Source organism: Tachysurus vachellii, chromosome 25, assembly GCF_030014155.1.
Source record: "Tachysurus vachellii isolate PV-2020 chromosome 25, HZAU_Pvac_v1, whole genome shotgun sequence".
NCBI classification, from domain to species: Eukaryota; Metazoa; Chordata; class Actinopteri; order Siluriformes; family Bagridae; genus Tachysurus; species Tachysurus vachellii.
Genome location: NC_083484.1, coordinates 85,001 through 97,457, shown reverse-complemented (window position 1 = coordinate 97,457; position 12,457 = coordinate 85,001). Strand labels below are relative to the sequence as shown.

Here is a 12,457-nt window from a genome sequence, read left to right as displayed (position 1 = left end):
ACAGAACCCTGTGATGTCTCTTGGGTCTAAAGTCAGTGTAAAATGAAAGGCCTTAAGACACACATGTGCTTTGTACAGCTACACTGAGGGAAGCTGCTGTTTCAGCACATTTAATTACTTAAACACAGGAATCAGTCGGTTTGATGTGTATGTAAACGTGCTGTGCATCAAAAATCACACTCACTGTAGTGTTTATAGCTCACTCAAGTTTTATTACCTTCTAAAACAACTTTTTATTTTCAGCATTTGCTTATAGGATTAACACAAGCATAACACTGGCATTTTGATGGTATTTTCTGCAGTTTGCTCCTATTTTAGTTTTGGTTAATTCCCATCAGCTCTCTGCCAAAGTTAACACATGATTCCTGTGAGGTTTGAAGCCAACTGCACTTTGTTGCTCGTGCTGCATCACAGGGTTGTGTAACAGAGGAAAGTTAGACCTGACCACATACACAAGATCACGGATGGCTAGTTTGTTGTTAATATTGTACCTGAACTGAGCTGAGCTGAGATGACTATGGCTGTGAGTAAAGTTAACCACATAGTTTCTGAAAGTTTCTGACGCAGTAATCACAATGGTTACTCTTCTCATACAACTGATCAGGTGCTTCTCAGGATCTCACTCAGTTGTGCTTACTGAAGCAGAATCCTGTGCGTTGTTCTTATATTTTTTGTTCATAGTTGGTTTATGATTAATTCTGTGATGTGGCACTGCAAGATGAATGAAATCTGACACTAATCTAATTGACGGTTATCTCCATCTTTTGAGTGAATATTTGGGAGAAAACACACTGATGTTCTCTTGTATGTGAAACATATTTTGCACTATAACCTACACACACACACACACACAAACACTGTGCAGAAGCTGTTTAGATTTTTAACAATGAATTGTACAGCAGCAAGATGACCAATTTATTTTTATTTTTATCTTCCCATTTTTCAAATTTTTTAGCTAGAAACATCTCTGCTATAAACTGTTGTTCCCTCACCATCCTCTCTTTATTCTCTCTCTCTCTCAATGTTAACAAGTCCAAAAAAACAAAAAAAAACTGTCAAGTGTCCTGATCACCTTCTGACCAATCACGATCCAGCATCACTATTACTTCTTTTTAACACGTTGTATATTTCATGTCTCTCTCACAGCCTCCGTGGTGAAGTTGGGAGCTCTGAGTGAAGAGCCAGACGCTGGACGGCTCATGACTTCAGACCAGGAAGGGAAAGATCTAGCTGAGCCAAAGGAACAGCAGGGGCAGGAAGTGAAGAAGAAAGAGATTCCTCTTTTGGTATAATATTTTTCTTGTTTTTATTCTGTGTTTCTTGTAAAACGTCTGTAGAGAATACGTTGGCACTGATTTCAGTTTTTTAATGCTGAGTTTAAGAGTGGTAGACTAAGTCAGAGTCGAGCCCATTCATCTCTTCTCCCTCTTGCTCCCAGGATTAGGAGCTCATGTTTGAGTGACAGCTCCATGTGAGACTCTTGTACAAATTTAAATGTGCTATTTTGAGCTTGGGGAGGGGGCTGAAGCACCATGTTGTACCTCATGTTCTTTCTCGCTCTCCCCTCTCTCTCGGTCAGCCACGTTGGGAGCAGCTGCGTGAGGTTTGTCTGCTGGAAAGATTTTTACTTTAAAGTTAAATATGGGGTGTTGTTTTAGTAAAGAGTTAAACCCTAATCCTGTCAGTGAAAGGACAAGTCTTCTTCAAACACTTGTAACCGAAAGCTGCTCCGTTCCGGATGTTAAACAGTACTCTTTGGTACCCGAGCTGGATGAAGAGGAGTGCGTAGCGCATGGCCAGACGAACAGAGCCGTGGATGTTAAAAGTAACTCTGTCTCCACCAACCTCTCAGCTATCGTCCGTTCTATAGAGAAGAGAAGCAGCAGTGTGCAGGATGGCACGCTGGCGTGGGACAATTTTAAGGATGACTCCTGTAATAAACGTCTGGGGGATATCTCAAAAGATTCAGACAGTGAGGCTCAGACAGAGACGGCGGTGTTGAACTCTGTCAAAAGGACAATAGCTGAAAATGCAGTAAAACGAGCCAACTGGTTCTGTGAAGTTCATTTGTCACAGCCTCCAGATTCAAAACGCGTTAAACCCCAATGTGAGAATTCTGCTTCAGACACACGTGTAACACCTGATCATCACATCAGAGCCAATGTCAGCTCGGTGGTCCTGACTACTCAAACACAGGAGCACGGGCACACAATCAGCAGCATCAATCTGACTAATGACCCCAATACCAACCTCTTCACTGCCAAATACCTGTCTGATGATCTCCTTGATTCTGATGGGAAAACATCTGATATTTTGACCTCAGAGTGCAGCATGAAAAGGAGAACCCAAAGCTTCTACAGCATTTGTTCGATTGATGCGGATGATCTCAGCTGTGAGCATGAACCCGCTGCCATGACGGATCCCGGAGCATTTGATCATACAGATTTATTAACTAGTACTGAAACAAGGGTCTTTAACAGCACCTCACTACGTAATGCTGCTTTAGAAACTTCAAATCGGGTTAGAGAAAGACAAGAAGTTTTGGAGAAGGTGTCTGAAGATCTCCCAGCAGAAAAGCAGCATGTGCTTCCCAATGCCATTGGGATGTTCTGTGACGTGGGCTTAGATGAACATGGGGCATCAGGAAAACGTGTTTCTGTACCTTCTGAAGACAGCATGATCAAGAAAAGTAAAAAGTACAGAGACAAATCACGTGTCACAGGTTCTGATGAGACTGTTGCTCAAACCATTCTGGGAGAAAAAAGTGACTGGCTCACCGAGTCCGTGGTGGATTATAAAAACGTGGACTCGTGTTCGTGTCAGACACGTGTTAACCCTGGTGCAGAGTTCATTAAAGTGACAGAACTGGGTTATGAAGTTCAGTGCTCAGAAACACCAGGGCAAGAATCGCAAAGCGTTTTCTCAGAGTCAAGAAATGTGGATAATAATAATGGCGATCATTTAAGTAGCTTTTTGGACTGTAGCGAGCCCAAGCAAGTAGAACCCAATGCAGAGGTGAGCCACAGTGTGGTGAGTGGAACATGGCACAAACTTCTCCCACGTTGTGTAAAACCTTATAATGACTTGGTGCAGGACCTTGTAAGCTTTGAAATCTCCAGTGTGTCTCAGATTATTAAGAATGATCCTTCTTCTTTTGTTCCTTTTTCATTAGAAGGTGATCAGAAGAGTCAAAGTTTTAGCACAGAGAGCAGCTCCAAGGATGCTGACACATTCAATTTGTACTCTAAAGCTTGTGCATCTCCTGTTCAAGACAGGAAAGAACCAGGCGAGTCCATCTGTTCTTACCCCGAAAGTGAAGACAAGGCCATAGAACCGGTTCCCAGATCCAAGTTTAACTCGCTTCAGAAATTAAACTCCTTCACATCAGATATCTCAGGAGGAAATGATCATCATCCAAAGACGTTTCAGACAGGGTTTGTTGATTACTCTGGCTTTGATGCCCGTCCTCTGCTTACTCACCATGATGCAGAAAAGAGGGAAATTAACTTTGGCACGGAGGACGTCACCGGTCACATTACGTCCACCGAGCTGTCAGACGTAGCACACGAATTTGAGATTGCAGTTGAACATGTAGAGACGAGCAAGAATTTTGTGCATATAAACTCCAACACTGATTACAACTATCCTCCTGAAGCTAGTCAGAGTTTAGTGAAGGATTTCTGTGAGAACCTGGTGAATTTAACACAGACAGGAGAGAAATTCTCACCATTGCCTCTTGTTTCATCTGTGAAGGAAGAAGACGGATGTTTCCTGCAACGGAATGAGACCCTGATTAAATCTGAATGCTTTAATGAACAGACATCGGAAGGACCGAATCAGATTTCATTCAGTTTTGTTCCTGTTAAAACTCCTGAAATGGAATTGCAGAATTCCAAGTCGACTAATTCTAACCTTACCTTAAACGACGAGCAAGAAATTCATTTATTTTTGGAAGGCAGCAGTGAAAGCACAGCCTTGTTTGTCCATTCATCTCGTCATGCCAGGCTGCATGACCCCATCGAGAGCACCACATTGTCCAAAAACAGTTTGCAGTGTGGGATTGCTCACATTCCCACTCACATTCCCACTCACACTCTCTTACAGAAGACTGAAATGCAAAGCTCCCCTGATCCACTCAGTCAGGAGCTGGTCCTGACTCATGGAGATGTTCAGGACATGCACGTAATCAGGACTGCAGTGCAGCAGGTAGAGATCGACTACAAAGAACAAACCGCATTGCCATTGTTTGTTATCGGAGAACCAGCACATGCCTTAAAAGGACCAGATGGCTTTGATGAAGGTGTGGGGGGCTTTGTGACGAGCAGCCTTCAGGGGTATAAGCTTGAGGGGTTGCATGTTTCAGCTACTAGTTGTGATCTCGGAGCTGATGGAGTGTGCCCCGTTCCTAATATCAGTCCTGAAAACAAAGCTATTCCTCTTCCTGTAGAACCTGACCAGGTCGACCTTTACGCCAGCATGCCTTCGTATGAGATTCACTTTCTCGGCCCAAACGCACCTGCAGTTCCAGTGCAGAATGAAAATCCACAAAATCTGACCTCCACAAACGAGTCAGAAAGAGAACAAGGCGTACTAAATATGGTTTCTGACCTTCTTGGTAAATCCGAGGTGAATGGAGATTGTATTGAGGATGGAGACTGTAGTCCGTTCCTGTCTGTGTGGGCAGGAGAGCCTGAGCTAGCGTCAGCCTGGCAGTATCGTCTCTCTGAGGACGAGCTGATGGGACGAGACGGACAGGATGAGGGTAAAGCTGATTCAGCTCTCGACTCAGAGTGTGTCCAGGCGTTCACAGAGGCATACCCGTACAGCCTGTTAGTTTCTGATGTGGCATGTGTGTGGGACTGGCAAAATGCTTACGGGCATCTTGTAAGTCTGCACTGATGCGATTTAATAACTAGTTTGTTTTGTGGAATTTAGCTGGCTGATTTAAATCTTTATTTTTAGGAATCCAACAAGGTCTCTGATCTAAATCCTAACGCAAAAGCATGGGCCAGTTATATTCCTAACCAGGAAGCATGTGGATCCACCTACTGTCTCCAACCATGGACCAACTCCAGTGACACAGCAAACACTGGCTCACAAGGTACACAAAGGCCTCAGGGCTCACAGTGAACACTTACTCACAATTCTGTCAGAATTTTAACAATGCACTTTGAGAGAGATGAAATTTCTTGCTACTACGTTCAATATTACATTAAATTCTTTAATTTAGACAAACCTAGATTTTAACCATGTTAACTTGTCCGGTTTTTCCAAAGTTAATAATCAGCTTGACGAAGACCAGCATTATAATTTGCGACCATTAAAATAAGTCACTTAAAGTGATGTGACAGGAAAATGGCTCAGTGGGTTTATAGAGCGATTATACATCATGTGTTTATAAAGAACATATCCAATAATTGACTGATTCATGAAGACCCAAGTGTTCCACCATTATCACATTGCCCTGGGCTCGCTGCAGCACAACCACTAACCCTGAATTCTGTATATTGTTATACTATTGACACAACCTGTCTTTATCTGAGCCATTTACATTGTTGATCATGTATTATACTGTTTAACTTTAAATGTGTATAAAAATAATATGACTTAAATAACATGGCACTTCCAGCCAATGAAAACCCTGTTTGGCTTTAAGTAATCGTTCCCAATTACAAGATAACCCTTTTCTGAGCAGGACTATGGAGTTTCAGATATTATTCTTGTTCCTGGCTGCAGAAAGTCTGAGAACCCCGACTGCTAAACTGAGCATTTGTGCTTTTATCATAGAATATTAACTGTACACTGTGTTAATTTACCGCATTGTTGCCTGTAACTGTTATTCTGTTTCACTGTGATATTATTCAATAAAAACTTTTATAGTCTGTTTAAAACTAATGTATGGTTTATTTATCTGCTGATTTGTGTGTGTGTTTCAGGACTTGTGCCTAGCAATGATTGTGACAAATGGAATGATGTACCACAAGCACCTGTGTCAGTAGGACTGCCTTCAGCAGAGCCACCGAAACCCGTGGACATGGAAACAGCAGACAATCAGTTACCACCTGGCTTACAGCAAGACGCCAACAAAAAGGGTACAGTCATTAAACACAAGCATTAATCATGTGTTTTGAATGGCAGTGTGTACATGAAATGTTTTGTTTGAGTAGGTGGTGATGGCTTAGATTCTTCCAAGCAACTAGAAGACCTCAGAGAGCAGCTGAAGGCTACGCTGGAGTTTTGTCTTTCTAGGTAATCATCTCTGAGCCGCTAAACATACTGTGTTTTAAGCCCAGAACTTGTTCCCTTTTTTCCAATTGTGTTGCAGCCCGAATCTATCCACAGGGTTACAAGCCAGTGCATTCTGTGCCGGTTCCAAGCCCGGATAAATAGAGAGGGTTGCGTCAGGAATGGCATCCGGCATAAAATGTGCCAAATTTAAACATGCGAGTTTTCAGTGTGAATTCCACACCGGATCAGTCGAGGCCCGGGTTAACAACGACCACCGCCGGCACTGTCCACCCACTGGGTGTGGGGGGAACTGGGCTACTGTTGGTGGAGGAAGGAGAGAAGGGTTCATAGGCAGAGAGAGAAGAGGAAAGGCAGGAGTACAGGTCTGAGAACAGGGACCCTTAATGTTTATATAATGACAGGGAAAGATAGAGAGCTGGTGGACATGATGGACAGAAGAAAGGTAGATATACTGTGTGTGCAGGAGACCGGGGGAAGGGGAGCAAAGTACGTAGTATTGGAGGGGATACAAACTGGATTAGGAAGGAGCACATCAGAGGGACAGCTCAGGTTGGCTGTTTTGGGGACAGGGACAGAGAGACTAGATTGAGATGGTTTGGACATGTACAGAGGAGGGAGATGGTTATATTGGTAGAAGGACGTTTGAGATGGAGCTGCAGGTCAGAGGTCAAGAGGAAGGACAAAGAGAAGACGTATGGATGTGTTAAATGTGGACATGAAGGTAACTGGTGTGAGAGTCGAGGATGAGGAGGATAGAGTTAGGTGGAGACAGACGATTCACTGTGGTGACCCCTAAGAAGAAAGAAGTCGTTGTAGTTCTGTTGCAGCCTGATACTACAATACTTCAAATTAATTTTTCCCTCATTAATCTACACTCAGTACCTCATAATGACAATGTGGAAACAGAATGATAGAAATGCTTGCAGGTGCATGAAAAAGAAAAAACTGAAATATCACACAAGTATTCAGACCCTTAGCAATAACTCTTGAAATTTAACTTGAAATGATGCTCAGATGTTCGTACACTTTGCTAGGAGTCCACCTGTGGTAAGTTAAATTGATTGGACATGCTTTGGAAATACATACACCTCTGTAAGGTGGTGGCATCATCAGGAGGTGGGGTGTTTTTCAGCAGAGGGACTGGGAGACCGGTCCTAGGGATGAGATAAAGCTGTTGCTGTTCAACTAAGTAACGAGTAAAGGGTCTGAATACTTGTGTTCTTTAATAAATTTACAGACACTTCTAGAATTCTGGTTTTACTTTGTCATTATGGGCTACTGAGTGTAGATTAATGAGGGAAATTTGCATATTTCTCTAAGGGTTTTTTAAAGGTTTTAACTGGACATGGATGTAGGGGCTCTTACATGATGTGAGGCTCTGTAAAAAAGAGCTTATGAAGGTCACTGAAGTTGTGGCTCAATTTATTGTGCCTGTTTTTTTTCCCAACCCTGTAGGGAGAATCTTGCCAACGACATGTACCTCATCTCTCAGATGGACAGCGATCAGTACGTCCCCATTGTGACTGTAGCTAATCTCGATCAGATCAAGAAGCTCAGCACGGATATCGATCTTATTGCTGATGTTTTAAAGAGTAAGTCATCATTTGCCAGTAATTGATAAATCTTTCTATAACATTCTCTAACATTTCCCTGACATTTGACTTGGGATTTATATTTTCTTAATATTTTGCAGCACTTCCTCTTGTGCAAGTGGATAAATGTGGTGAGAAAGTGCGACCCAATCAGAATCGCTGCATCGTTATCCTAAGAGAGGTGCCTGAAGCCACGCCTATTGAGGTAAACATCATCATCTGATATGTACTAATATGTACTTGATTTTCAAACAAGTACTAAAAGTAATCAAAGATAACACAATCAAACAAAGGAGCCAAAAATATTATACTTCATTTAATTATTGAGAAAAATGATCCAGCATTACAGATCTGTGACTGTCAGAAGTGTGAACCTTTAATTTCAGTATCTGTTGTGACTCCTTGTGCAGTAACGACTGTAAGTAAAGTTTCTGGTCACTTTTGATCAGTTTTGCACAACATTCCTCAGTACAGAAGAGCTTCAGCACTGGGGTTTTACTGGGTGTCCTCACATCATCTGACTGCTTCAGGTCCTTCTACAACATTTCTGTTAAATCAGGACAATGACTTGTTCATTCTAAAACATTATCTTTGTTCCTCTTTAATCAGTCTTTGGTGCACAGACTTGGTGTTTGTGCTCGATGTCTTGATGTATGAACTATTCTCTCTTGAGGTTCAGTTCATGGTCAGATGATCTGATATTTTCATTTAGAGATCACTGGCATAATCTAAGTTCATTGTTACATCACAGACGGTATAAGGTTCGTATTTTCCTTTCTCTAAAAATAATGCTACTCATTTTAAAACAAAGATTTATTTTGGTTTAATTGCAACGCAAATGTTTTCTCAGATAGTCCTCTGTCTTGTCCACATGATCTTTAGTAAACTTCCTGGACAGCAGTGTTCTTTTGTGGTGACTTTCTCCTTGTGACTCTGCACACCGAGTATGTTCAGTGTTCACCTGATGGCAGACTCACGAACATACAAGTTCCCCTGTATTCTTTACATGTTACATGTCTTGCTTTTGATCTTTGTTGCTTGACCACATCTGGGAATGTACCAATGGTCTTAAATGTCCTCCATTTGTACAGAATCTATAGGACTACGAGTCCAAAGCCTTAAGAGAGGAGTCCTCAGAAATCTCCATTGTTTTTGCAGTGAGCCCCTTCCACAAACACACGTCATGAACATCAGACTTTGATGTATCTCTGTTCTTTATATAAAACAGGACCCTCATGGAGACCCGATTGTCGTCTCATTGACTGAAATCAGATGGACTCGAATTTGACCTTGAAAGTAAATACTAAACCTAGAGCTTCACATACTTTTCACAGATATTTAATACTGGAACATTTTCCTGAATAAAAAAATTAACAAATATAATGTGTGTCTGCTTGATTGTGTTCACTTTGTCTGCTTTTGGGACTGAAGATCTGATGTTTTGGGTCATATTTATACAGAAATATAGTCTTTTCTAAAGTGTTCATAAACTTTCAAGTGATACTATATATATTTTTTTTGGCTGGCATCATTAGGACCTCATTAGATTAGATTCGACTTTATTGTCTAATTGCCACATAGCAGCCATATATATATATATATGTATATATATACACACACACACACACACAATCTAGTAGTTGGTAATAATTGTATATAAACACTACTTGCTTCTGTTCCCTTTCATGTACCACATGTTCTGTACTTCAGTGTGATTTGGCTTTTGTATAATGAAATATTTTGCTTTTTAAGGAAGTGGAATCCCTGTTTAAGAGTGACAAATTGCCCAGATTTGTCCATTGTGAATTTGCCTATAACGATAACTGGTTCATCACATTTGAGTCCGAAGCAGATGCACAGCTGGTAAACATGCATGAGATTTATTTCATACATACAGTTTCTTTCATACATTTTGCTTTGTTCTCATGTGATTGTGTAATGCTCTTTGCTCTGTTGTCTTTTTAGGCATATCAGTATCTTCGAGAGGAAGTCAAGATTTTTCAAGGAAAGCCTATAAAAGTAAACCTCACAATATGCCATTTGCTATTCCATTATTAATCATTTTATTTCCTTTCAAAATGAGATGACCACTTTAATTTGTTTCTAGGCGAGGATCAAAGCCAAAGCCATCGCAGTCAACACTTTTGTGCCAAAAAATGGATACAGGCCTGTGGATATGTCCCCAAACATGCAGCAGCGCTACACCTCCTACTACGTCCCGCCTGCATTTGGGGCACAGCAACAGTTTCCCCCTTTCTACAGACTGGTCACTCACCAGGGCTGGTCTACGACACAGGGCTACTTGGAACCCAGTTTGGTCAGTATTAAACCCATACACACACGGGTGTTCCTCTTCAGGTTGTTGTAGGAACAGCACACGTCGAACATGTACACGGATCTTCAGTCGTTTTTCTTCCTCAGAAATGGATACGTCACTGAAAAAAATGATCTATTTGCTGTGGTATAAGAGGAATAAACAAATAATAAATAAAAGTTGATAAACTTTGTTATGGCATGTGTAACTTATCGTATTTTACCACCTTGAAGTACAAGTGAGTTATTCTACACTTATACGGTGTCGTACTATTTGTTTTGCAGCTGTAGCACTTCATTCATCCCAAATGCGTAGTGTTAGTGCTGTAAACCTTCTTCTGTCCTTTAGGTTACTCCATTCACTAATCCTGGATTTATCAACGGCTTTGCTGGATCTCCCACTTTTAAATCAGCCACTGCACCTTTAACTGCCAGAGTTTACCAACCAAGGAACCGGTAACATGCTTTTATTATAGAATTAAAGTGTGTGAGCTGCTCTTGCTCCTCCTCCTCGCTGACATTATGCCTGTGTACACGTGTACGTTTCAACTCTTGTAGGAACCAGAATAAGAGCCACTCGCGACCCTCTGCACCAGTCACAGAACGAGGGACTGCCTTGTTGGAGAACCCCAGTTCCTTCACCAACTCCACAGAGCGTGTTCCCAACGGGACCCGAGCACCACACACGCATCAGCCGGGCAGCCAGCCGAGATTATCCGGTGCTCAGAGTTACTCTCGCAGGGAGCAGATTGGGAGCGGACGCATGGAGATGAATGGAGCAGATTATTCACCTGTCATGGGGAGAGGAAGGTAATATATTACATCTGTGATGTGATCATTTCCCGTGTGTCTGAACGCTTACAGATTTTAACCATAGTTTTTATGATTTCCAAGTGACTGTGTGTTCCAGTCTGATCGTCATTGTTTTGTTTATTTAAGGAGAAATGGCTACGGCTACAAGAAAAGGAGGGACGATAAGTTTTCAGTAAGTCATCCAGTTTATAAGAATCTTAACTGTTGGTTAGCTGTAAGTGCAGCTGAATATATTTATCATGTTGTTCTTGTAGAAAGCACCCACTCAGTCACCCCCTCCAGCCCAGGAACGTGCCCCGTCTCCAAGTTTCGAGCTGGGACTGTCAAGTTTCCCTCCCCTGCCTGGAGCTGCTAGAAATCTCAAACCTGAAGTGAAGCCTGAGAACAGCCTGGAGAGCCGACTGTCTGACATTGTGACTGGAGTGGCTAAAGACAAGGTGCAGTCACTTCTTTCTCTTCTCTCTTTACATTGATGCAGAAGTTTGGGTCGGACCGATCGTACACGTAAAAGTCTAAAGTATAGCTACAAAGAAAAGCTTGAATGAAGCAAGTGCTACAGGATTTAAGTTTAAAAAGGCTAACAACATCAAGGACAACTATTCAAACATCATTTGCTCCGAGTGCTTTATGTAAACTAGGTCTGTTGGAGAGAGTCATGGTGAGTGTTGGTTCATGAAAAGGTTTCAGAACAGAAAGAAACTTTCAGGCAGCATCTGGAAATAAATCTCCCCTTTTTTCGATGTCCTGATCATCAAATGAGTGATTGTTGAGCGGTGCTGATATTTTGGTTTGTTGGCTGATTTTAGAGTGAATTTGGGTTCCAGGTGCTGACAGTTGACCTGCACACATGGACCTGAGACCTGCTGGCTTTCTATTGTTTGCACATCACAGATGCTTCCTTTGTGATTTATAGACTTGAAGCAACACTTTGAAATCGATTCTATAACTAACAGGAAGCCAGAATAAAGATTTAACTGCAGTATCTTGGAGCTCTGTTCTCCTGCTCTCAGTATTTTAAGTGCATTTAAAAATAGACTTTTTAGGAATTCCAGTTAAAAGTTGAACCTCTTGATGGCAGAAAAGCAAAAAGCCATTAATTCAGTGTGCCACGTTCTTTATGGTGAGGTGTTGAAGGGAGAAAGAACCAACTGCTTGGTTTTCTCTGAAAAATCCATGTAACTGAGAGGACAGGCAGACACACAGAGACACACACAGACAGAGACACACACAGACAGAGACACACACAGACAGACAGAGACACACACAGACAGACAGAGACACACACAGACAGACAGAGACACACACAGACAGACAGAGACACACACAGACAGACAGAGACACACACAGACAGACAGAGACACAGACAGACAGACAGAGACACAGACAGACAGACAGAGACACACACAGACAGACAGAGACACACACAGACAGACAGAGACACACACAGACAGACAGAGACACACACAGACAGACAGAGACACACAGACAGA

At 42.0% G+C, this 12,457-nt stretch overlaps 1 protein-coding gene across 1 annotated transcript in view; it reads left to right on the top strand.

Annotated features, from left to right (window-relative positions):
* larp4b (La ribonucleoprotein 4B) overlaps positions 1 to 12,457 on the top strand; it is a 31,805-nt gene that overhangs the window by 1,208 nt on the left and 18,140 nt on the right. Inside the window, exons 2-14 of the mRNA XM_060861327.1 lie at positions 1,147 to 1,286; positions 4,963 to 5,101; positions 5,937 to 6,092; positions 6,168 to 6,249; positions 7,705 to 7,841; positions 7,943 to 8,046; positions 9,594 to 9,704; positions 9,807 to 9,860; positions 9,949 to 10,158; positions 10,504 to 10,610; positions 10,713 to 10,964; positions 11,094 to 11,139; positions 11,222 to 11,404. Of these exons, the coding sequence (XP_060717310.1) occupies positions 1,200 to 1,286; positions 4,963 to 5,101; positions 5,937 to 6,092; positions 6,168 to 6,249; positions 7,705 to 7,841; positions 7,943 to 8,046; positions 9,594 to 9,704; positions 9,807 to 9,860; positions 9,949 to 10,158; positions 10,504 to 10,610; positions 10,713 to 10,964; positions 11,094 to 11,139; positions 11,222 to 11,404 (1,668 nt within the window). The 5' untranslated portion in view covers positions 1,147 to 1,199. The remainder of the gene's footprint in view (positions 1 to 1,146; positions 1,287 to 4,962; positions 5,102 to 5,936; positions 6,093 to 6,167; positions 6,250 to 7,704; positions 7,842 to 7,942; positions 8,047 to 9,593; positions 9,705 to 9,806; positions 9,861 to 9,948; positions 10,159 to 10,503; positions 10,611 to 10,712; positions 10,965 to 11,093; positions 11,140 to 11,221; positions 11,405 to 12,457) is intronic.